This window comes from Pagrus pagrus (assembly GCF_965226575.1).
Source record: "Pagrus pagrus genome assembly, chromosome: 20".
Classification (NCBI taxonomy): domain Eukaryota; kingdom Metazoa; phylum Chordata; class Actinopteri; order Spariformes; family Sparidae; genus Pagrus; species Pagrus pagrus.
In genome coordinates this window covers 22,473,754-22,500,938 of record NC_140207.1, presented here as the reverse complement: position 1 = coordinate 22,500,938, position 27,185 = coordinate 22,473,754, and the positions used below count along the sequence as shown (strand labels likewise).

At 40.4% G+C, this 27,185-nt stretch overlaps 1 protein-coding gene across 1 annotated transcript in view; it reads left to right on the top strand.

Annotated features, from left to right (window-relative positions):
• Positions 1-722: 722 nt before the first annotated feature.
• The window catches only part of LOC311249324 (uncharacterized protein), a gene marked incomplete at both ends in the record, with an annotated part of 56,879 nt that continues 30,416 nt past the window's right edge, over positions 723-27,185 (top strand). The window contains 17 exons of the mRNA XM_084340268.1: positions 723-801; positions 1,431-1,567; positions 1,772-1,891; positions 2,781-2,897; positions 3,151-3,337; positions 4,300-4,465; positions 4,584-4,806; positions 6,947-7,120; positions 7,504-7,581; positions 7,723-7,734; positions 7,948-8,040; positions 11,253-11,306; positions 11,405-11,458; positions 12,217-12,270; positions 12,364-12,417; positions 14,048-14,101; positions 14,466-14,519. Coding sequence (XP_084196394.1) covers positions 723-801; positions 1,431-1,567; positions 1,772-1,891; positions 2,781-2,897; positions 3,151-3,337; positions 4,300-4,465; positions 4,584-4,806; positions 6,947-7,120; positions 7,504-7,581; positions 7,723-7,734; positions 7,948-8,040; positions 11,253-11,306; positions 11,405-11,458; positions 12,217-12,270; positions 12,364-12,417; positions 14,048-14,101; positions 14,466-14,519 — 1,710 coding nt within the window. The remainder of the gene's footprint in view (positions 802-1,430; positions 1,568-1,771; positions 1,892-2,780; positions 2,898-3,150; positions 3,338-4,299; positions 4,466-4,583; positions 4,807-6,946; positions 7,121-7,503; positions 7,582-7,722; positions 7,735-7,947; positions 8,041-11,252; positions 11,307-11,404; positions 11,459-12,216; positions 12,271-12,363; positions 12,418-14,047; positions 14,102-14,465; positions 14,520-27,185) is intronic.

Genomic DNA, 27,185 nt, shown 5'->3' with positions numbered 1-27,185 from the left:
CAACTTAAACTAAATGTTCTCTATCATTCCTATTACTCTTAATTAATGAATTAGTTTGCATACTAATTGTGATGTCTTGATTCCCAGATGTTATATTATGTTTTCCATTATTTAATACTGACAGTAATTCCCTTGTTTCTTCATCATACCTGTTGCAATCTATCAGTACATATGTGACAGTTTATGGTTTAAGAACTTCATCTAAGAAGAAAAAAAATACTTTGAAAGCTAATGCTTTTGAGGAACAACTTATAATAACAAAGTAAGCAACATTTTGATTTTGGGATAGATCACATTCAATTCGTGCAGGTTAAAACTGTTTTTGGTGAAAAAGGTTAGTCTGGAGCCCTGGTTCAGCCTATTGGGAACATGAGTGTATTGCATTGTATTGTATTTTCTATTTCGTGGCAATATTTTTTTCTGTACAAGTGAATTGAAAGTATTTTCATGAAGGTAGTGCTAGGCAAAAGGTCAGGGGTGTTACCGCTATCATTTTGGGAATCATCATCTGGATGTCATGAATATCCAAAGCAAATGTAATACATTTCTGGCCATTATGTAAATATATATCGTCATGGACTAAATTTTGGCTTGATCTAGGTCAGAGAAAAGGTCAGGAAGTCACAGAAAACCATTGTTATCATTGTTGATGTCCTTGTTGTTTTCGACACTGATTCAGCCAGGTTGGACAGGACTGAGGTAGACCACTCTCCGACGAAGCCATGTTGCTGTGGTCATTATGGAGTGCAATAGTGCTACTGACCCCACTGGAGGCTGCAGACGAGGAAGATGTCCGAGCAGGTAGGGGTGCCAATGATACAGCACTCAACAAAGTCTGTCATGTGAAAACACAAGCAAGTAGCAGCGCTTAAATACCATCAGTCCTCATTTGACCCAGGGGCCTGTTCCATGAAACGCGCTAAGAAAAGTGGAAATTTAAGTCAAACAACTGACTTAAATGAACCTTACAAATCAGACGGCTAGAGTCGTTCCATTCAGGTCATTCCAAGCAGCATTTTAGTTGTAATCTGAGTTTTGTGGGGTTTCTACAACGTGAGGGGCCATCACCAGCAGCTGCCTTTTTTGGTCCATGATAGCTCGTACATGCTACTACTTTCTATTCAATATATATTATAAAGATAATATTAGCTGATGATGAATGTCATGGCTTCTTCCTCCAAATGGGTTCATCACACATTTGCAGTTATTGTCACTCTCAGAATGGACTGGGGACCTAAATAAAGCTGGATTATTTGCTGAGGTTTATAGAGCAGGCCTCAGGTGGGTTTTTTGGTTACAGTCTGAGATGGTTTGGGATGATATATCTACATAAAACATTTAGATGATAGCAGCATTAGTTACTGACCTGCCGAGTCTGATTTATCTTTTCAAGATGTCTGTGATTACTGTGTGCGTTTGTATGTGTGTAGGCTGCAGCACAGCTGTAAATGACCTGGTCTATATTGTCGATGGTTCATGGAGTGTTGGCTTCTCTGACTTTGAAACAGCCAAGCAGTGGCTTATCAACATCACCAGCCAATTCGACATCAGTTCCCACTACACACAGGTAATATGAACCACGTTGTATTCTACAGTATGTACCATAATGAATTGAGTGACTGAGACTGTAATTTGCATTTGCAATTGGTAGTTTATGGCCAGTCTTATTACAAAAATGTTTGATAAAAACTGTATTATTACACTGTTATGGCCACAGACCATCAGGAAATCTGCACTACAGCTGCATTAGTTGTCTTTGTGTCTGCTGTAGGTGGCTGTAATCCAGTACAGCGACACTCCACGTCTGGAGATCACTCTGGGTGAACACCAGGGTGGAGCGCAGCTCATCCAGGCCATACAGGGCATCACCTACCTGGGAGGAAACACACAAGTAGGACAGCATTGTCTCTCTACAGCTGTATCAATCTGAGTTGCATACAGGTGTTATTAGAATATATAATGCCTCTGTGTGTTCTTCATATATGAACATATACAGTACATCACAATATGAATGACTTTTTCATGCAGATTCACATGCATCCAATGATTAGAGCGTGTTCAATACAAGCTATTTTACATTTTAAACATTTGCCTACTCTGTCAAGTGCAGTATTTAGTTGTTTTACTTGTTAACACAATCATCAAATTGATATTTGAATGACTGTGCACCAGAAAAAGAAGTGGCAAAAAAACATCTCTTTAAAAAAATATGATTCGTTTTGCACTACCTCATTAGAATAAGCCTCCTGCCTGACACCTGCAGTAGAGCGGTGAAAGAATGAAACGGACTATACTCTACTCTAAATATCTACTATAAAAATCTTTACCCATCCAGTCCTCAAAATGCTAAAAAAAGACACTGGTGAGGCGGAGCAGGCCAAGGCTGGTAGTTGAGACTACCAACATTCACTCACCACGTTTGCGTCTGCAGCAACATGACCACACAGCAACACCACAAGGACAGAAATGGTAAAAATAAAAAAAACATACATGCATGCTTACAGCGGCCCTGACGGTCAAACCACAACATTTCAGAAAACACAATATTTCAGATGACAGAATAGATGGAACAAAATTTCCCGTTTGTGACCTGACAGTTTAATGTAATTTCCTTTTTATGTTTAATAATTTAATTTGCAGCCTGAGGCACTCTGATGTGATGTAGCTGTTAATGGCTGGAAGCTGGTGAACATACCAGTTCACACATATGATCCCTCGCAGCATCTTGGTGTTTTTCATTCACTTCACCAGCTCATCACTATCTTCTTACTCTTTTGCAGACTGGCAGGGCCATTAAGTTTGCTGTGGACCACGTGTTCGCCTCCTCCCAAAGAGCGAGTCAGGTCAAGAACCGCATTGCTGTGGTGGTTACTGATGGCAAATCTCAGGACGACGTGGTAAATGTCACTCTGCTGTGTTCAAGAATGACAAAAAGAAAAGAATGACAGGCGCTCCCCCACCTATAGAACCTCTACAAGGAAACACTAACTGCCATGAGATATCCACACTATTATCCATGTGTTTATGACAGTTGTTGGCTGTGTTTATTGTATTTTTGTCTTTTTCTTTCTTTGTATGCGTGTTTGCCTAAATGGAAATCCTCTTCGCCATGGGAGACTCATTTTCACCACAGACTGTCTTTTTCTTTAGGTGGATGCAAGTATGCAGGCACGAGCTGAGGACGTTACAGTATTCGCCGTTGGAGTTGGCAGCGAGATCACCACCTCGGAGCTGGTGTCCATCGCCAATAAACCATCATCTACCTATGTCCTGTATGCTGAAGACTACACCACCATTGACCGTATCCGAGACTCCATGGAGCAAAAGCTCTGTGAAGGTCAGAATATCTAGTTCATCCGTCTTTTTGGCTTGTTTATCAGACATTCTCTCTGTTTTCTGGCTGTAATATAGAGGTGCAAAGTGGGGAAGTCTTTTCCCCATACTGTATTTCCAATTTGAAAGTTTTTTTCTGTTTATTTTTTTTATGTACATCGATCTTTTATCAAAGAACAAAACAGTTTTCTTACAACATTGTTAATCTTTAAACCTAACTTAGTAGAGCTTAATGCTAATCTGATTCATAGAAGCTCTTTCAACTGCAAGTCTCAGAACACTTTCTATGGGGAAAATGAATGGGACTTTTACTTCTGGAACCAGTGGCACCTGAAATAGTTCCTCCCACTTCACAACTCTATTACTTTTCTCATGTTGTGACTCTGATAAAGACTTGTGGTTAACTGAGCTGCACCAAGGAGTTAGCAACAATTGTTGCATAGCTGTTGAAAAAGTAGAAAGTTCCAGTTAGCTAAAGCAAGATTGCAAGACAGCTTTCTCAGGGGTTGATGGAGGCCAAAACAGAGCTAAAACATGAGTAAATATTGGACTTTCAACAGTACAGTATTGTCATTTTCTTTCATTAACCAATTTACCATGTAAGGGAAGACATTTTGACAAGGAGAGGTGTAATAAACAACAATAACAATGAAAATGGCTGCATCTATTTAGTTTGCCTCCATGTTCCTGTGCCCTGTTTTGCGCATTATGGGTCACTGTTGACTTGAAACATCATTAATCTTATGTTATCTTATGTTGTCTACAAAAATACAAGTAAATACACCACCAAATGAGACAGATGAATAGGGTTTTTGTGTGTGTGTTTTCTTTTACATATCTATTAAGAGAATAGTTTAATGAATATAACAAAACATTTTTTCATTTTCTGATTTTGGTTTTCCAACTCAATATTGAAAGAACGAATGATACACGGATTCTGAATAAATGACTTCATTCCTTTTTCAGAGTCTGTGTGTCCAACACGAATCCCAGTGGCGTCTCGTGATGAGAAAGGCTTTGAGCTGATGTTGGGCATGAAAATTCATACGAAAGCCAAGAAGATCCCTGGCTCACTGATTTCTGAGTCTGCCTTCGCTTTGACTGCCTCCACAGACATCACTGAGAATACCAGGTAGAATATTGTGTAAAGAGCATCATGAAGTATTTCAAAATCTGCTACTTTTCACATTTCCTCCATTTTATTTCTCAACTGTTTATGTTTAGTTTTATTTACTTCATCCTTATACCAGGGAGATTTTCCCAGAGGGCCTGCCTCCATCCTATGTGTTCGTAGCCACCCTGCGTCTAAAGGGGTCTTCTAGCAAGCTGACCTTTGACCTTTGGAGGGTACTATCTAAGAATAACAAGATCCAGGCTGCTGTGACACTAAGTGGGAAGGACAAAACTGTCATCTTCACCACCACCAGCGTAACAGAAAAGGAGCAGAGAATCATCTTTAAAGCCAACTTTCAGGTTGGTATTAACATTAACTTTCACGTCCATGCCATATACAGATAGACCATATTCACACAGCGGCCATGCTCAGAGTGGGAAGCTCAAATGCTGTTATTAAAAGGATAATGTCCTATGAAGGGAATCTGACACATTGTTAGCATTTCACAGATCCCAATTAACCAGCAAGGAAAAGTGAAAATCCAGAGGGACAGCCCTGAGCAGGGCTCCATATGAATATGGCCTTTGGGAAGATTTGGTCACATATATAGGTCGATTTCTAAGGACTGTAAAGTGCTTTTTTTTTTCAATATGCCTGCTCTGTCCAATATAATTCAAGAAATTTTATTCTACCTTTGCCTCCGGACTGCCGCACAGGTGCTTGAGTGACTCACAGTTCACTATAAATTCTAAATATTATTATAATATTATTATATTTTCCTTACTATAAATTGTGAGACAAATGAAAAGGGTAAAACTAAACCAGGACATTTTCTAAAGATAGAAGTCAACTGAATTATTTGGAATAAAGAAAGGAGAGTCTCACATAGCTGGATGTTTCCCATGGAGAAATGTTGAAACCTTAATAAATAACAAAGAGATAGTTTAAGGGGCACTTTGTAGTTTTGGAGAAGAAATTCAAACCCAGAATTTTAATATTTACTAAATCAATGAGGTAACAATACAAACTCAGAAATATTTATTTTTTCCATAAGTGAATAAACAAGCTTTTCTCAGAGGAAAATAAGGTCCCAGAACAATGTTTGAAGCTAGAAAGGTGGCAGGGTCCGCCACATATAAACACAGTAAAACAGTATAAATTGTGTATTGCTATGTATTAGGTCAGGGGGGACATGTCTTAAAAAGCCAGCAGATAAAAGGCGGGTAGAACAATTGAAGTCAAAGTTGTTTTCTCCAATAATATGCAGCACATAGTTTTTTACTTAGCAATTTATGAATTTTGTTGTTGACACAAAAGCCAAAAAACAAAACAAAAAACCAACAGTGAATAACTTGATAAGTTGAGACAGTATAACAAGGCTCATTGCATGGAAAATCTCTCTGCCCTGCCCTCTAGTGGTCAATAATCACTTGACGCAGCTTTAAAAAAAAAAAAATGTAATGCATTTACTTAAACCTGCATCATAAATGACATTTTCACAACGGGGAACACCTAAAAGTTGCTTTTGTAAAGTATATGAATAATAAATTAAGGTCAGAACAGTTTCCACTTGTTAATATAAAGAGTGTACTGTGCTGTGCTACCGTTATTTTCCTGCCCCTGAAAGAACATATTGTGTTACTGGAGAGTTCTCTGTCTCATCCAATCTCGGGTTTCCCTTCATGTTGGTTGCTGTGAATGAAGCTGACTTAGATGACTTGCCGAGAGCCAAACTAGCAGTTTTTTAAACAACATCCACTGCTCAGTTCAATACACAGCTAAAGCGATGAAGATGTAATGTGATGGACGGAGGCTCGAAGAAAATGTTTCCTGCTCTAAACCACTGTATTTCCCCTGTGGAAACTAGTTGGTGGATGTGTAGGTCTTGGAGTGCATGCCTCTGTTTCCATGGCAGCACAAGGTAATAATACATCCAATTGGACACGCCAGGTTGTTTTTCCAAAAGGCACCCACCAACCTCCATCTTAATACACACCTAGACTCTGGAGTACAGCGTTGTAATTATGTTCAGTTTGTGTTTTCACATGTTTGATCTGGTTTGATGTGGCACGAGGTAGCAGCCTGTGATTTGTCCTTCGGAAAGGACGGCGTGGCTCCGTCCCAGTGAAACAATAGCTGCTCTGTTTCTCTCTCTCCCTCTGTAAGGTTTGAGCTTTTCAGAAATAGATTGTGATGGATAAAGGAAGGAGTTCTGGTCTTAATACCTTCCTGGTCAGAACCATTTGTGGAGCATTAAGGAAACACACATTTTCTTTATTAGATCAAACACATACACACATGAGACTGCCAGCAGAAATGGAAGCTTGAGTTGAAGATTTGACACGTTAACAATTGTTTTCACATCTAACTTTGTTCATGATTCAAAGCCTGAACAAAGATATGTTTCAGTCTCATGAATGAAGAAACTCTGTGAATGTTTCTTTATATTTGAGATAACCTTCTGGTAATTATGAAATTAATATATATGCTTCCTGTCAGACTCTGTATGATGGAAAGTGGCACCAGCTCAAACTCCTGGTCAGGCCAAGCCAGGTCACCAGTTTCCTTGATGATCAACCAATCCAGGAAGTAATGCTGGAACCGGTGGTGCCCATTTACATCAATGGGGAGACACAGCTGGCTAAGAGGCGAGGAACAGACATCACTGTGCCTGTGAGTAATAACGCCGCAACTGAGAGGGCCAGGCAAAACAAAGACAGTTCCTTCAAACACATGTTTCACACACCAAATGAATTTCAAACTGCTTCACAAACCGAGAAAGTTAAAACAGTATATAACATTGTCAGTGTATTTAAAATAAAATATTCAAGCATCTACTCAAAAATCTCATACAGCAGTTCCTCATTCTGATGTACTTTATGTAGAACAAACAGTGATAATTCTCTTTTAAATATTCTCATTTATCATTCCTTGAACCTGCAGTCACTGGTAGATAGATACATATGTATATATATATATTTATATATATGTCTTGCCACACATTTGATCTTTAATCATTCCCTCACGTTTCCATTTTTAATGTCCGTTTTGTTCAGGTGGAGATTCAGAAGCTGCGTCTGTACTGTGATCCTCATCAGAGTGAGAGAGAAACAGCCTGTGAGATCTACTCTGTGGTAAGACCTCTGCTCGCTTGTTTCTGCTGTCATCTCCACTACAAAGGTCACATTTAGTATTCTGCATATGGCTGCATGTACGAGGCTACACTGATTATAACCATAATTTCCGTCTCTTGTCCTCTCTCTCACGCTACACAGGATGATGAAAGGGTAAGTGAAGTTTCTATCCTGTTGTTCACACACTTTTATTTTATGACTTTGTTTAAAGGTATTTAGCTACTGTCACACCCAATTTGCTTGAATATAGTGGAAGAGGAAGTTTTGAAATGCCTAGGCGTCGCTCTGGTTGATCTTTTCTACGCTAACGAGGAAGCTCTGAGTGTGTCTTGTGTTGCAGACGTTAGTGTGTTTGTGTTTCCTCAGTGTCCTCTGAATCGAACAGCCACAGTGGAAGAAGAAGAAGACTGCAACTGTGTGGTTGGACCACCAGGGCAGCGTGGCCTGCCAGGACGCATGGTAACACACACACACACACACACACACACACACACACACACACACACACACACACACACACACACACACACACACACACACAAGCACACACATATATACACATAAATATAATGAAGTTATCATAGCTGTATTTAAAGTATGACTGATCACATATGCGCACACACATGCAAGCACACACACACATACCAACGCACACACACACACACACACACACACACACACACACACACACACACACACACACACACACACACACACACACACACTGCTTCCTATAAGACTCCAAGGGCATTTGATGTACAGAATGACTCATCTCTTGCCCCTATATTGGTTTTGACTCTACAGCCTTTAGGCACCAATCTACACTCAGTGTACAGCACCTCATCGCGACTGTTTGTGCGTGTGTGTGTGTGATCAGTCACCATTTAGACCAAGCTATTATTATTATTTTGTTGTTATTTAAGGAGTTCAAAACAAATTTGGACCTACAAAGATGGATAAATGTAGCATGCACTTCTTTTTTAAAAACAAATTTGTGTGTCTTTGATGTGGAATTGGTGCATTATTCCAAAAATATACAGGCCTCAACTTGTGCTTTAGTAATGAACTCTAATGATTTCTGGTTGTGGTGATTCGACTCTCATGAGTCATGGTAGTATTTGTTTCCTCAAGGAGGCTTTTGGAATCTCTAATTGTCCTTTTAGGAGTGCTGCCAAACCATGCAGTACTTCTGAGGGAGTTGTGTCATCAGAGTTCGTTAGTAAAGCACAGAAGTTGAGGCCTGTATATTTTTGGTATAATGAACCAATTCCACATATATATACATAGATATATATATATCTATGTATAGATATAGATATACATATATACATATATATATACATAAATACAGTATATATATTTTGCTAAAATAAGTATTTAAGTATTAAGTATACACACACACACACACACACACACACACATATATATATATACATATATATATATATATATATTAGGGCCGGGACTCGATTAAAAGAAAAAAATCTAATTAATTAGAGGCTTTGTAATTAATTAATCGAAATTAATCGCATTTTTAATCGCATATACATATTTGACCTGAGAACAGTGAGAAGCAATTTTTTTCATATGGGTTTTAGTATACCATTGAATAATGACTGAATACAGAAGCTTAAGCAACAAAACATTGTTTATTATTTTTTTTCAAGGTGGTACTTAACCAAGGCCAACAGACTAGGGATGCAAATGATCGATTAATTCATTAATCGTTAGTTGATGGACCTTATCGATCGATTAACGGTTACCTGATAAGATGCGATTTTCCTGAAAACCTAAATTTAAGGGGAAAATTTAAGCTGAACATTCCTTATACAGGACTCTACACTAGTTTGTTGTTTTATTTTTAGAGCACAGCACAATGAAACATGTTTAAGTAACACGTTATTTGGTAAATGGTCTTTCCTGCCACTACACTATGATGATTACTGTATTTAACTACTTAAATCACAGTAACATAAACTGATTTGTTGAACTCAGCCTGATGTAAACATTAATAAAACACAGGCAGCTCTATGTTTTCCCTGTGTGATGTTCAGGGACAGGTCAGGACAGTCTGAAGACAGAGAGCTCTGAGGTTGAAGTCTTATGCACCGTGAGACAGTGACAGGTCTGTAGGCTACCTACGTCTTGACCACATGTCAGCTGTTCAGCTGCAGCAGAGGAAACTCCGCTGTTCTCAGCTCCACTGCGACGAGCGCTTTTTAAAACAGTAGCGACCGGCTAAACTACAGGAGGATACTGTAAACCGGCGCAGATCCGGTGTGTTTATCAAAGCTTGGTCGCAGTGCTGAGGCACCGGGTCGGTTTGAACTGCGTTCAGGCTACATTAAAACTTTATAGATCCATGGGCAGTGATCAGTGTCGGCGGCTTTTTAACTCGTTAAATAATTGTGCTCCAGTATAATCGGTACGCCTGAAACTCATCCAGTGAGAAACGTTCTGCGGTGCAAAAATAAGTGCGATTAAAATGCGTTAATTTTTTTAACGCATTAATTTTTGTGTAATTAATTAATCTTAATTAAAGTTAAAGTCCCGGCCCTAATATATATATATATATATATATATATATATATATATATATATACAGCTAAGATACTGTGCACAACCTTTAAGCCCCCAGGACCTGAGCTTGGATGAGGGAGGGAGAACACACAAGACCGCCCTCAGGGGCGAGTGGGTTTTTTAAACATTCTATTTATATATGTACTATAAAGATTTGTTAACACTACAAACAAAACTTTAACAATGCATTAATTTCAAGCCTCTGTTTGACTGCTATTGTTGGCCTTCACATTACATAGTTATTGTTGATCCAGCTCAGTTGCCAGAATAAATCTTGGCAATGTACGTTTCTGCAAACTGTGAGTGTGCTGAAGTGCCCCTGTAGCTGAGTTGGTAGAGCATGCGCCCCATGTACAGAGGCTGTGTCCCTGCTCTTTCTCCCCATTTCCTGTCAATCTTCACTTGTCCTATCTCATAAAGCCATGCGAAGGCCCAAAATGTGTGTGACTGTGCTCACAGTCTGATTAGGTTTAAGCACAACAACCTCTTTGTTAGTGTTTAAAAAATACATAAAATACATGTTATTGTCCCCACAAACATCACGGCAGGAAATTATCCCAAGGTCTCCTTAAAAATATCAAACTGTTTCATGCTAAGAAATGTTGAAACACAGTCTAAACGTGCGGTCACTAGTCTTACCGCCTTTTCTTATCACTTGAAATGAATTAGCTGTCTTCTCACTATCCTTCACTCATCTGTCCATGCTCTGGTGCTTCTAACATGTCAACATCTAGCTTATCTATAATCTATCTTTTAGCATTAGCTATACTGAGGGCTGGTTTACTGTATAGACAGTCTAGGCACAGCGGTGATTTCAATTAAATGCTAACATTCATGTGATAACATGATGACATTGATGATGCTGATATTCAATATGTTTACATCATGTTCACTATCTTAGTTTAGCATGTTGCATGCTAACATCTGTTAATTAGCAGTTAACCAGAGAGCACGGCTGAGGCTGATGGGATATTTGGTCATAAACCAAAGAATTTGTTCATGTAGGAGGAAAACTCAGGCAAATAATTACAATGCACTATTTCAGCAGACTACGTTACTGCGTGTCGTGACGGAGTGTTTCAATACTGCAGGGTTTCCGAGGGGAGAAAGGGAGGGAAGGACCACCAGGACCTGATGGTAAGCCTGTAAGTGCTCATCAGTTTCTTCGTCGCTGTCTTTCTTTTCACTTCAAATGTCGTCGTCTGCACAATATAGAATCTGCTAATGATGTCTCCTTTCTCAGGGTAAAGACGGGACCGCTGGGGACCCTGGGCCTCTTGGATTACAAGGGGTGAAGGTAAAGAGTCTGTTATTACTACTTAGATTTTACTGCACTGCTGCTACAACAAACAGAGGAATACATTACAATATCCCTTAAGTTCAGCTCATGTCAGTTCCAGTCTTACAGGACTCTGCATAATAAATAATACAGACTTTTAGATTTTTTTGAGGAAAAATTGGATAAATGTCTGTTTTAAAGAGAAAACACAAAGTGTCATGTTGTGGTCCCATCATGACATAATCACATTTGAGTAGTTCTTGATTTATACCCAATTATCAGTTCCATGGACCAACTAAGGAAGTAGATGAGTACCGGTAGATAGGACCTAAATGGTTTCCTGTCATTTTCAGTCCTTTTATTTTCAATGAAGAAATGACCACATTTGCTTCCTGTTAAGTTTGGGATTGTATTCCAAATCCATCCAATACATTCCAAATGTGGCCTTACTATTCAGTATATCAGCAGGTTATCAGCTTGTTCTCCTATATCTAATAGGTAAACAGAACAACATCTGTAGGTTAATGACCTGTAGTCATCGAGCTTTTGGTGACCAACGTCTCCCTCTTGGAGTTTGATCAACAAACGTAAATGCTCTGAACTTCAAGGCTCGCTGGAGATTTCTGAGACTGGCTTCAAAATTACACGGACATATTATAAGCCACATAATAAACCTTGTTTGCAAATGTTTGATACCGTTTATTAATTTATTAAGTGAAAAAATGTCTGACTTTGATTGCAAGCTCTTACCTACTGTCTTTATCCTGACTGGGCAGGGTGAAAGTGGCCCAGCAGGACTAAAAGGGGAGCCCGGTCTAAAAGGTATCATGGTGAGTCTTTAAAGAAGCACATGTATCAGTGTTGTGGTGTTTCTAATCTGCTTGCCAGTACTGATAGTACCTGATTGTTCTGATACTGCCCAGGGAGACAGAGGAGAACCAGGCTTACCGGGAGACCAAGGACCCCCAGGACTGAAGGTGAGGCTATGATGCATAGAAGCTTTTTTATGATGGTGGTCTATTGGGAAAATGTTTTTGGGGCTTTTGTCATTCTTTCATAGTCGCTGTGATTGGCTATTGATGTTCAGGTTGGCTGAAATTGTTAAGTCAACGCATCCTCATACCCAAACGACTCAATAGGTTGATTCTCTGCATTTCCCAAAACAACATATATCACCGTTCATTCATTGCAACATGGCCGCTACAGCGTACACAGCGACACATGTAGTGGACCTTCGTTGTCCGCTGGCAGTTTGGTTACATTTTGCCAAAAAAACTACGTAGTTGAGGTTAGGCAAGACAAATACTTGGTTAGGTTTAGAGATATGGTTAGACGATATGGTTAGACGTCATGGTTTGGGTTCCATTCACTACAATACATCTGTTACAAACAAAATACGCTACGTACTTAACTCACGCTATCCTCTGCGCTGATGTATAAATGTTTGTACCAAAACAGCCATGTAATTAAAAACTATGCAGAGTCCCTACCAAGTTTTGGTGTCATTTACAGGCTCTGTCTCTGTGGGAGTTCCACACACAGCAGAGGGACAGAGACTGCATGGTGCATACAGATGCACTTGAATGCACCTCGTAAACTCAGAAATCTAGACTCTAATGGCCACAAAAGGTTGTTTAATAAGTTTCTATTGTTTTTTCCTATTTTCCTTTGTTGAAGTACATAGTCCCACATCTGTCATTACTTTGTTCATTTACTAGAGTCCTAACTAATCCTGACAAAATCCCATTCATTTCTCTATAGGCAGTTTCGAAATCGATAAATCAATTTTTCAAATAATCAGTGGTGATACCCAGCTCTAAAAACTTGCAGAAATTGTTGGCCTTCAACCCAACATATATGACCCAGTAGCCACTTGTCTATCTTTGTTGGATCTGAGGATAGCCTTGTCTTACTGATGAGTTTGGTAAGCATTTTACTCAATAAGAAAGCCTGTCAAATGTCATAAATGTTTATGTATATCTTCATGTATGCAGTATGTGAAAGTAGAAATGAACCAGAAGTACCATACCACACCCTGATGTCAGGAGCACCACTCATATATACTGTACATAGGAACCCTCAATTTATTTTTAGAACCACTTCAAGTGGCTATACTTAGTGGCCTTATTTGTAGGCTTATTTCACCACGTTCACTGTGATCATCTTGTTCCAGTGATGAGGCGATTCATGTTCCTGTTGGTTAGAAATCCTCCTGGTGGAAGACGCTTTTTTGGCATCACACCGCAGCACCCAACTGGACATAAAGTGAAATTCTGGAGTGGTCCTTTAAAGAGACTTTTATGTGTCCCTCCAACAGAGCACCATAATGAGGGATAGACTAACATATGGAGCCAAAATATCTCTTTCGTTAAAGGTGTAATGCAGTCAATATTTTCCTTCTCATATGATTTAGTCTGATTTGATTAACTTTAAGCAATGCCACTGTGGATACTATAGGGAAGCACATTGATTCCAACATTAGATATTATTCTGGGTTTGCGGTGGTGAGTTTTAGTATCCTGTTGAAGGTAGGAAAACAATGACTACTGTTTAGATTTAAATATTTTAAATGTCACTACGGAGTGTAAGTAGATGTCTTGTATGCAGGGTCTTCCTGGTGAGAGAGGTGAGCCGGGAACTCCAGGAGAAGCTGGACTAATGGTAAGATCCAGTTCTGTTCAATAGTCATGTGTAAACCAGCTTAAAAGACAGTTACAGGATGTGAAATCTGAGGTGACAGTTCATGAAAATAAAATATTATGCCAGATGTAACAACCTAACCACACCAAACTAGAGGTACAGTAAATAATTCTACTCTAAAATCAAGTAAATAGAACTGGTCTCTTATTCTGGAGGTTTGGCTTCCTCTGTGCATGTGTGTGTGTGTGTGTGTTTAGGACTTCCTCCTGTCACAGCAGTATTAGCATTGCAGTATTTCAAGTGGAATAGATAATTGCTGCGATAGTATTGAATTTGGCTGCTGCTGCTCCACTTGCCTCTCAGAGTGTGTTTAATGTCCAACCAGGGGGAGCCAGGACTACCAGGCACCGGTGGATTGGTTGGACCACGGGGACCAGAGGTCAGTGCAGGATTTTGCTACTGGGACACATGTACGCTGCTTGGCCCAAAGTACAGTTTGTGGACATCCAGACATCACACTGCTTCATTGTTGAAAATTTCAATGCAAAACCATAGGGATTAATGTGGTATGGTGCTAGGACAGCCTCCACTCTTCTGGGAAACCTTCCCACCAGATGTTTGAACCTGTGAGTTTGACCGCAGGGACATTTGTGTTTATTCACTTTTCTCATGCGAGTGTTTATTTGCCCTAAACAGCCAGAACACTTTACTGTACGTTTGCAGTAAGCTATTGAGCAACTGCAGTCTGTGTTTGTGTCTGTGTGTTTAAATTCAGGTCAACCTCTCACTAAACTCAGCACTCAGCAGAGACTCTGACTCCTCTCTGTAACATTACGTTCATGAAGTAAAGGACATTTCCCCTCCAGCTCCAGTCAGCAGTCAACATTACAGAACATAAACACCCGACAATGGAGGTCACCTCCGCTGATTACTGCTGCAGTCAGGTTGATAAACAGGAGTGAGGATAAATCCACTTTTTAATCCCAAAAATGTAAAAGTATTCTCTGAGCTCTCCTACCGTCAGTAAATGGCTCTGGATCAGAACAGAACTTGATGTGACTCCAGATGTTTATTCCTCCAGAAGGTCTGGCTCTGCACCCGACATAAATTTCTTTTTCCCCTGAAAGTCAAATATTTTCAACTTGAGCAAATATGCATTCAAGCTGTGTCATCTGTGCTGTCCGGCTTGAATAGATGTGAATTCATGTTCATTGGCTTTATAAGTAATCTTGATGCAAATTTTGCACTGCACTGACTGTGTGTGACAGCTCTGACGCTGACTGATCTCTGAGCTCTGCAGTAGCTAGTTTTTTCAGTTTTTTGCTCCTCTCCTGTCATCTCTGCACATCTGTGAAGAGTCTTTATAAAGACCCGTGATAAGTGAGCATTTTTTGCCACAGGTGAAACATTTTCAACTTGTGTGGACACGTCTTTACTCTCACTGCAGGATTGCTTTGAGTGAATTTGCATCTGTTCGTGCCGCTTACGTGACAGTCATGCCAGCACGTTGCATATAAATTGTGCTTCACATTCTGTCTGAACACATCTTTAAATATCATTGCATGCCGTAGCGTTAGCACTTATCTTAGATGAAATTACAGTTGAAAGTATGAAAAAATACTGTATATATCCACATATATAATTTAGATCAAAGCACAGGCAATCCTCACTTACTAGCCTACTATTTAATTAAAGAAAGTTGTAGCTGCTACAAATTAAGTCTGTAAAAAATAGATACCAATGGCCTTTTGTAATGTGAGTACATCACAATTCAAACAGCTCTCTGCTTTGAAAAGTGGGCAGCAGTAAATGCAAAGCTTACATCCTTTACACTAAATGGACTACAACATGCAAAAACCCTGGTCTGTGTCTTTAAAATGTAAGCTTTTTGTCATATGACATGTCTGCAGGAATCTAAATTTGTGCACTCAGTTGCTTCACCATGAAGCAATTAAACGCCACAAATGAATGTAAATGACAGAACAAGCTCAAGCCTTGGTGCCTGACTGTACTGTATAATGTAGTAATGAAACCTTTTCTGTGGCCACACTGAAGAATTTAAAGCGAGGATAGTGCTCAGGATGAACTGCAGTGCACTGTAGCATTTTTTTACAGTGGCTCCACAAAGGGAAAGTGAGTAGCTTCCTGTGTGAAAGTGAAACAAAGTATTTCTCAGTCAACATCTTCCCCTGTGTTGGGGTAAAACTATTATGGGATATAATCAAACACACTTGCATGCATTGACATGAAGTCAAACAGTAAATCTGAAAACACTCTCCTCTTTTGTCAGCTAATGAAATTAACACTGCTGCAGGGTCACAGGCCACACTGTATGGGATGTTCTCTTGTGGTAACTTGAAAAGAACAAGTGGCTAAATGAAACAGCACATGCACACATCTGCCAGCATGTGAGCACGCCCACCAGCTAGAAGTGTGTGATGCTATTTTGAGTCTTCTCTGAACTCCTTGGAGTGTTCTCCCAGTTTGACTGGCAGCCTGCTCAGCAATTTGGGGCTCTTCCTGTTATCACAATAAACTACTTTCCCCCAAAATCTGGAAGTGCTCTGCACCAAGTGGAGGGTGGTGGTACACAGGGAGCTGAAACAGTGCACAGTTGGCTTCCATGTGTGGATGTCTGGGGGGTAGGGGTGGGTGCTGCGGTAAGTGTGTTTAGGAAAGACAGTAAGCAGTGTCTTCCCTGCTGAGGTTTAGCCATCCAAGCAATCCAAATAAAAGTTACTTTGTTTAACATATTTTCATAAAATACATTGTTGACATAAAGGTAAAGATCTTTGTCATGAATCAAACTCAGCTGATTTCAATTCTTTCCTTCCCGATTCAACAGAGCAGTGGGTGTGCAAGCAGCTGCAGTGGTCCCATGGCTACATAGTGTGTGATGCTGAGGGGTCAAGGTACCCGGAGCACGTAGACTTTATTATGAGAGCTAACTAACCATGAGCCTGTCAGACTCTCTCACCCTCAGACAGGGAGTCTGCTGGAGCCTTGACAGTGACTAGAATCAAGTTTGTGTCCCTTTGAGCGAGTCCAGAGACCAAAGAAATTCCTTAAAGCTGCTTTAATCTTTTAAATACTTAATAAAAAAAAAAAATTATTCACGATTTTAGCTACAGTTTGATCTCCACCATTGACTGTAAAAATAGTGTACAGAGCCACCGTGACATCAAGAAATGTTTTCTGAAGGTCCAATGTCAAGCTCAAAGTGGGCGGTACCAGCCGTCAACGTATTGGCAGTACCTGACTCCACTCAACTCTAAATCAAAAATAGGCTTAAAGGTGGAGCATGGATGGAGCTGATGCACAGTGAATGAAACCTTGTTAGTGAAACACGGCCACCAATCTGGAAGCTACTGAGTGAGCAGAGGCTAACAAGCTAGTTGTGAATAACCTGATGTATTCACTTGAGTTTGATCGCAGGGATCATTTGTGTTTGTTCGAGTTACGGGTAGTAACAGAGGGTGTGTGTGTCTGTGTTTGTGTTCTGGTAACCTTATAGCTTCTGACCAAAGTCAGCACTCACCAGTGCTGAGTTTCACTGGTGTTTCCCCTCCATTCAGCACTCAACTAAGAGAGAATTACAGTATATTACAGTGGATTTCAGCAGCTCTGAGCTCACTGCTTTCCTGGACTCCAGGTGTTTATTCCTCCAGAAGCTAACGGCTCTGCCCACGGATGTCCCCTTCACAGCTTACCTGCTATAGCTGCTGTAAGCTAGTCTTCAGGGTCTCTATGCGAAAAACCAGCGTCTGTCCCTGGTCTGTTAGTACAATTAACTGCACACAAAGTGATAATATTTATTCTATGTTTGCATTAAAAATTCTCCAAAACAACACAAACATGGCCGAGAGGTGAAGATCGTGAATTAGCTGAGGTGGAGCCCAGGAGCCAGCAAGTGGCCATTAATTATGCATAATTATGCAAAGCCTATGTACCAGGCTGTTAACATGTTTATTTCTGCTGTAAATTTGGACATTTTAACATGGGCTCTTATAGGGATTGACTCACTTTTGGAACCTCGAGTGGTCATTCGAGGAACTGCAAATTTTGGTACTTCCTTCATTTTGCAGCCCGGAAGTTGCAGCTTGGTCTTCACCAAGTCATGAGAAACATATCTGGCTCTCTGGCTGTTAAATTATGTTAACCAAGTAGTCTCTAACTGTATCTAGTAGTGTACAGTGAGTCTATCATCAACTTCATCAGAGTTTATATCACTGAAAACAGCTGCCTGCTGCTGCTGGGAATGGTGCTGATGAGAGCATGAAGTGGGAACCGAGTCAATACAGATGAACTGTAGACCACCACTTGACTGACTGACTGCTTCAGTGTTTATATATGTTATGTTATGTTACGTTAATACACAGCAAAACAAAAGTGCCTATAGGGCGCATTAGACTGCCAGACTTCTCACCAATTCCTGGAACAATCCAGTGTTGGCCGGAACTGAGTTGCATGACAGATTCCACAAAACCAACAAACGGACAGAATTTCCTCCTGCAAACAATGTCAGGGAACATTGAACGTCTTAATGATTATCAGGAAACAGCCTGCCTTTAACAGAACAAAGCAACGTCAGCTATGAGAAGGACTAATGGAGTGTTGAGTGCGATGTTGGGGTTAAAAGGGCAGAGTTTAGAAGCAGAGTCAAGGACAATGCTACAAATGTAGTTTTAGATTGACAGCAGACACTTCCTACCATGTTGAGACATTTGAACCACTGAGATATTTACTCTCACGCTGATCTCTCTTATGCTTGGCACAATGCAAATCAAATGGCATGAGATCCAGTGTTTGTCATGAATCCAATTTTCCCTGGCTGGCCCGTCATGGATCTCTGAATTTAACAGGAAGCATTACGGCTGTCCTTATTTGAAGTATTTTGTGTGCACATGTTGGTTTTCCTCTAATATTTGTTGAAGTCTGACAAGGACATTTATTTTGGAGCAGCCTGAATATAAATACACCACAGGTGAGCAGAGTGTCACAGGCCTAACAAGGTTTCACTTCAGCTGTAGGACAAGAAATCGATTGAGTAAAGCAGTTCTGTCTTTCTCAAACCACAGTGAGGCTGATTTAGGGTTCGGGTTAGTGGCTGAATTTTGTTTCTTTACAGCCTAGATTTTCTTCACCAACAAGCCTCTTACTATTTAACCTGTAACAGCTCCAGTACCACTGAGGTCATGTCCTCAGTATTGTTCCTGGGAATTTAGGGGGTTTAATGACCTGAGAAGGAGTTTACATCCAATTGTTGCCACATGGAGGATTTTCTACAAGGCTGATCCTTTTAAACAGCAATTAGACCATCGTCCAAAATGCTGGCCACGGCCTTACTATTAGTGTGTTATTTTTAATGTCACAGATCTCTCGTAACAGTGTTGTGAAATCATCAGAATGTGGCCTGTAAATACTGCTGTACTGTACGCTCGCACAAGTGCCAGAGTGAGAGTGAACACCCAGTGATGGCAAAGTTGTGAAAGGGAGATCCAGATGTGATCCGTGCGGAACCAAATTAGCTCCCAGTGTGGTCGCCGCCGGAGGAAACATCTTCTTATGACTGTAAAGAATTTCTGCCACCCATCCGTGACAGCTCCATTGAATGTTAATGAGGCCTAAACTTAGATATACTGTACAAGGCTTAAGGCTGTCAGCACGCTCTTTAATCACACATTCCCACACACATACACATTAAACTTTCTTTCAGCAGCATGTACTGCAACTTTAAACAATTTTGGATTTGATGTTTCACACTAAAGTGAAGCAAGTTAAAAATTATCAGCTTTGTGGTCGAAGGTCTCTTATTATCAGGCAGAAAGTGTTCTACACCCAAAATTATGGATTTTGAGATGCAGCTGTGTGAGGTTTTCATGTCACAGAGAGATAAAGATACTGTATATCACACATTCCCTCCCTATAATTACTCATAGTATAACTGTTACCTGTGAGTAGACATTTGGAAACATGGTTTTGTGTTTAAAATGGGAATTTTTCTGAAAAAAACAAACAAAAAATAAAGATTAAACACCATCAGCAGAAGTGTGTTAGAAAGTCCAAAGAAACAAACGGATGCTTTAGGCTGCTTAAATAAGCAAACACATGACAATAGAATCCTGCTACAAATCACTGGGTTTAAGTCACTGGGTTTAAGTCAGGTTTATTTTTAACCCATGCTTGTAATTTTGCAGTAAGTTCAGAGAGCTCCTAAGTAACAGCTCCTCCATCCTGCCGACTGTTAGACCTCCAAATCGTCAGTTGTTCACCACAAGTGCAGATGCACAGAACCCCCCGGGGGTCACGTGGTTGTGGTGAACCTACTGATGTGGAAAACACTTTAATAAACTCACCACTCACTAACAACAGATAAGAAAACCATGAGGGTAAAACATATTAAAAGGGGCATTTATTTAAGGCCCATTTGCACAGGACTAGTATTATCAGAGGACCTCGTGTGATTTAATCACCACCTGATGTTTGTGTTTCTCGCAGCACATTCACACCAGGATAACCAAAGTCTGTATTTTACTCATATTTTCTGACATTATCTCCTCGATATGTAGTCAACTTCAGTAGCTGGAATGAGTCACAGATTTGAACTCACAAGATCAATAACTCAACAATGCTTGTCAAAACACAAACAATGCCTCATTCATTCAAAATAGACAACAAACTACAGCCTTATTGTGTCCAAACAAGCTGGACAAATGACACTGTTCTGTATGTGCAGCTGACTGTCAGGCCAGTGCGCTGAAACCGTCAACAAAGTGCCACACTCTGCACTCTTATGCAGTGGAGTGTCGCCTACATCACTTCACACATCCATGGTCTCCCGTTGTTAGACTGCAGGTTAAAACTTTGTTGAATTGTCCATGTGTGGAGTGAATTTGTCACTTTTGAGTTTTGGAATTGCACCTTACAGACGGTCCCTGTGCACTCACCTGACAGCTGGCTGAACTTAGCAAGCTTGGGTTGGTTTACCTTCTCTGTCATCTTTTAAAAGTCAATATAGCAGCAGTTGAATGCTGTTCAACATAGTTCAGCTTCATAATTGTTCAGTTGTCTGACAGCAGAAAACAGCAGCTTGCAGTCAGTGTCAGTGTTAACTGAACTGAACTGAACAACAGTGGTGATTGGCCAGTGGCGCGTTACCAAAATCATCAAGCCTGCAACACAGGGCATCCTAAACCTGCATTTTTAAATATCCAAGCTACCATCAAAAGCTGCTGAGTTTTATATTTACTCAACCTAAAAATGGCAGCCCATAACACCATGCTGCGGCCAATTGACAAGGTGTGGACATATCAAGACCACCTTGCCTTCGATATCCAAGAGTAGCGGAGCTTAATGTTTGTGTGTGTGTAGCGAGTGTGTGATTGGCAAGCAGTCAATGACACTCACTCATGTTACCGAACACATCCAAAATGAAGAATCCAAAAGTTGATTTAAACTGCTGGATATCATATTAGTGATGCACACACCACAATTTACAAATATTGCACCTGGAGCTAAACATCGTATCTTCTTTTCTAACCTTTTTAAGAACACAGACTTTTCATTTTTAGATAAGACCCAGATATTTCATAACACAATCATTTTATCTTTTATACCGTTGATTCACTCCTGGAAGTCCAACTGAAATTAAACTGCATGTTTTTGTCTCTTTTCTGTGCAGAAAGTGCAGTAAGCCTTTTACTTACAGAACCCTGGAGGCCTCAAACATTCACTCCCACTTTGACGCTCACTGAAATGTCTCCAGAACAATGACTTCTACTAAAGACATGTAATAGCTGCACCATCATACATTAAACAATTTAATGAGGTGATCAATCATGGTGATTATGGAGGCACAATAGGTGCTGTTTTACTCATGTAAATGCTCAGAGTGAGGCAAATGAGGCACATCCCTCAACACACACTGACCCCCACCCCTAAACCCACACACACACACACACACACACACACACACACACACACACACACACACGCAGGCCCTGCTCTTTATACATGACAGTTTCCTGGGGTAGTGACATAATTTGAGGTTGGAATCAATCAGTCAAGTCTGAGCTTGTTGACAGTCTGCTGACAGGCGGCTCTGTTGGAACTTTGTACAACAAGTATAGGGGTTGAAAATATATAGTGTGTGTGTTGTAGAGCTTGACAGCTACTGGATCTTTGCCGCAGATACCAATGTTAGTTTTGTGATATCCGTTTATTGGCCAATATGCAATTTTTTGCTATGACCCCTCAAATGTCTGAGCTCCTTCCTTTACTCGTCTCTCAGAGTGACAGCTCAGCCACCCTGCAGTACAACCTGGTTTCAGCTTCATGCGATACAAGTGGGTTTTACCTGGTCACTGAAAACCAGCCTTATCTGAACCCCCTTAATCCATCATAGAGTGTGTAACTATACACTGCAGCTCCTCTTGCACAGTCAATCTATCACTGGGTGACCTGACTGCCCCTACTTGCCAATCTTCATTTGATCTGATGGTGTTGTTTTAAACCTACGTTTGAAACAACGTTTTAAACAAGTTTTATTAGTCTTTTCTTGTCATGTCCAAGTCTCCCTGGATAATAAAATCTCTCTCCCTCCATATTTCTTTTCTGTCTCTTCTATCTCTTCTATCTCTATTCCCACTGACGCTGCACCAGTTGGCTCTATCTATCCTCTATGTCTGTATTTGTGAACCTTTTCTGGAGTCTTATAGATGCGGACGAAAACTGAGCAGTACGACTGGAAATCCTGGGCAGCAGTGTAGCCAATAGTTCACAATCACAACCTCCTCCACTGTCGCCATGTTTGTTGACTCTGAGCTGCTCTCTAGTGGATATATTGCTTATCATCCGTTCCACCATAAGGGACACGTGGAAGTATGTGGGCAGTTACAGTTACATCGTTTTGAGATGAATTTATTTATTTTCCGAAGCAAAAATGACATGATCGCAGAATCAGCAGAACAGTCCACATCTGTGGCAGCCATCTTGGTTGTTTTTAAAAATGCCTCAGCAGCACTCATAATGTCAAACCCACCTGATATTAGGTAAACAGTTGTGATCGGCCTAACCCGGGCCAGAGATCTGTGTGAATGGGAGGGCGACCAAACGTGTCTGCCAAATCAAATAAAAGATGACCTTGTAGATTTGTCTGTCTTGTAATTCACTCCCAGCACAGAGTGAGCAGTTAGTTTGATCCTCTGTTATAAAAGGATCTGGTCAGACATAGTCTAGTTTGTCATTGTTTTATTCTGCTAGCTGTCTTTATCTTTTATTGACTTTTGTTCCAGATGCCCCACTAGAATTCCTTCATGTCACAGTCTCTTTAGTCTTAAACAATATGTGGCAGGCTGAATAGCAGATTAGTCAGCTTACAGGACAGTGTGAGACTGGTCTCTGTGCACTTGTCTATTTTCTCTTGTTCTAGCCATCCAGAGATTTATGTCATTTTGTCATTTATTGGGCCGTGGTGGGCGTCTTGACTGTGTAATTATGAGGTCTGCTGCTCTTACGGGTTTATGTGCGTAGTGCGGTGAGACACTTCAAAAGAAAACAGACGCAGTGGAGAGCTAATTCAGTTGTTTCCTCGCTGCAGAGCTCTGCACTTAAAATATATGTTGGTGGGACCTGGTAACCTCTGTGTCTGCAGGGAGCTCGAACCGAAAGAAAGTGCTTCAGACCTCATGGTGTCATACTCAAAGTCCTGCAGAGCACTGAATCAGGACTATAATTACAACACAGATCGATCCAGGAAGAGCAGGTTCAAGTCGAGAGCAGCTCCAAAGGCCTGAACACCGAGTCAAGAGCCAGTCAAATTATTTTAGATGTGTTAATTTTCACCATAAATGCAGAAACATGTCTAAAAATGTATGAACATTCTGTTTTATTTGATCTTGTAAAATGATTTATATAAAAATGAGTTTTTTCTTTATACTGTCCTCAAAATCATTTCAATCCCTACACCGCTCTGAGTCTACAGCCATGCTCGCTGCCCTGTGAGGCTGTTGTTCCGTCAGGAAAAACACAAGTTAACATGGCTGCAGAAGCTTTAATTGTTGAAGATTTTGGAGATGACCCTATTTATTAGATAGATGTGGACAAGGACAGAGCCTCTAACAACCAAATGGTGAGCGAGAGACAGAAGATTGACACTGGTGGCAGGAGGCTGGTGGTGGGGTGAGGCTGTGAAGTGGCTGCAGTGACAGCAGAGAGAGACAAAACAGGTTAAGGTGGCTTAGATATTCTTAAGAACCCAATGAAATCATTGGACAATAGTTAAAGCGCGGAGCTTCAGTGTGATGATGAAATGGACCAACCTCCTGGTAGATTTCTTTCAATTACTTGTATGTTTAGTACACAGTCAGCACATTAGTTACACAGACACAAACAAGTCAGATAGAATAAAATAGACTAAATAAACTAAAAAGATATTTACAGTATTTACATGAGGTGCAAGTAGCACTGAGGCAGGCTTGCAAATGTGCAAAAGTGAAAAATGCAATAGAGAGGGAGGGGAAGTGGGAGATGCAGTGACAGTTGATGATAAGCAGGTGATATTTACCACAGTCATCATCTTGTTTAGCATCTAAGCATGCTTCAGTGTGCTTGTTACAATAAAACAAAGTAAAGCTGACTGCTCAGCTGCTGAGACACTTCACACTAAATCTGCCGGTGGCCTGAGATGAAAGATCAGGGGGTCACCAAAAGACCTTCAGGGGCCTGAACATCTGTACCAGGATCATGGTATTCAGTCCAACTGCTGTAAAACTGCTTCACCTTTATTTTAACTTTAAAGCAGAAAACATCCAAATATCACATTACAGTGCAAGTACAACCCACCGCCCAGGTGTTTCCACATCAGCTCTGCTGGTGGCTGAGGACTTGTGACATCACAACCTTGCGGAAGGCACAGTTTGAGCACTTCTCTGTGGATTGAGCGTTATAATACTTTCACAGTGTTTGTGCAGCACCTAGACCTGCTTTATCATAAAAAGAAGCTACAATATGGAACCTTTAAGACCTTCAGATGTGTATGACACATAAAGGGACATGTTTCACAAATGGCCCAGTGGTGTAGTACTTTATATCCAGTAGATACTATATGACATAAAAAAGACATTTACATTTAGCTAGAGGTCGGGTCATATCTGAATACATGCTGAGCCTTCACAACCTGAATGAAACCAGCCACCTGAGGCTGCTGTGTGGGTGGCAACAGCCTCGGCAGCCTCCCACAGTCCAGTCTGTCATTTAATATTAAGTCTCAGGCTTGTTATTCAACTGTGATTTTCAGTTCCTGTAAGTCTTTCGCTCTTCAGCTGCAGCAGATGAATGCCATCATGTTTTCCGCCGCTGAGACCAATTGCTGAAATGACATCCTTTTTATAAGTTGAAGTTGTTTAAAAGGTTATTCATGGCTGAGATTGCTGCAGGCTTGATTGGTGTAATCCCTTTCATTCTGGGCTCTGACGGAGAGATATCTCCTGTCTGCAGTTTGTGTGAGATGCTGCTGCCAGGCATGAGCAAAACCCAAAGAGGTACAATCAAATTACACTAATCCTCGCTGCCCTCCACTTTTTGCCTCCGAGTAATAGAATCGATTTGAAGATTTTATCGATTCATTCTTCAGAGCTTATCTGTGAAGCCTGCCAGGCACTTAAGCTGTCGAGTTCTCTGTCTGAGGATCTCAGGGTTGCACGGTTAAGGTTGTGTCTGTTGGTACTTTAAATAATAATAGTGCTCTTTAAATGAATATAATACTGTGATTATAATAAGGAATGGGACAGTAACACCTGAGGTAGAGTGTATTGCACAAAACTACTCACTCACTCTGGTCTTTTAATTTTTTCGTCTTTAAGATTTTCTGTTTCATGAAAATGTTCAGAGCATTTGCCCGTATTGTGCAGAACACAAAGAGTCTTGAAGTGGTGTGCTTGATATATATATTATGTGGAAATCAACAGTTTCCTTTTGCCTGCATTTGTATGATAAGCAGTCATGCGTCAGAGCTCCGCGGGCAATATCATGTAAGCTTACAAATGAATGGCTTGAAGTACCACAATATATTTTACAGCTTCTTTCACATGTTCATTGCCAGTGTCAGATATTACAGCGGTCCACACTGGAACCTGCTCACATACCACTTTTGATGTAATACATCCACCAAACACAGTTAAACAGTATGGAGAGGTCTGAGCAGCGGATTCTTTGGTGTCTTGTGGGACGGTTAAAACTTTATTTGCATGTCGTGTTGTGGCTTTAAATGTGTTTGTTTGTCGCTGTTCATTTTTGTTTTAACAAGCCACCGGCTCACTGCCAGATCTCTGACCACAGGACTCGCCACACAAGCTGGTGTTCATACGTCAGTCACTGCCACAGATAAACTCACAGCAAGCCACATCCAGACAATTCCCTCAGACACAAGCAGCACTAAAAAATGACTTTTGTGTGTGTGAATTACAAATGCAGAAACAAACTTTATAACATCAACTAATGCAGTGTTTGAATGCTTAACCACTTTTTTTGTCTTCAACAACAGTGCATATACTAAGTGCATTATATTTTTATTTTTAAATTCAAAGTCTTATCTTTGTTGAGCAACTAAACTACTGAATATGTCGATGGACAGTAACTCCAGTCACATATATCACTGTTACATAAGAACATGACCGCTGCAGCATACCAATGACATGTATACTGGACCTTCATCATGCACTCACAGTTGGTTAGCTTTAGGCAACAGAACTACTAGATTAGGCTGAGGAAAACATTATGGTTTGGATTAAAATCACTACGTCACTTCTGTCAGTTCAGTTATAAACCTACCTAATTTATGTACTGTAGTTATGTTGGTGTTTATCAGTGAATGGAAATGGCTCAGGTGTCATACAGGTACCCATCGGATTCCATGTCCACTTACTAACTTTTTTTAAAGCATTGGCTTCATCCAGCAGTCTTCATTAGTAGGTGGACCTTGTGCTGAGATATTCTGGTATGACATGTTCCTCTCCTGATCTGGATCTTCACCTGATCTGGAGTCTGTAGAAAGTGGTCGCAAATATTTCAAATTTGCAGCTGCAAAATAATCTGAATAACAACAACT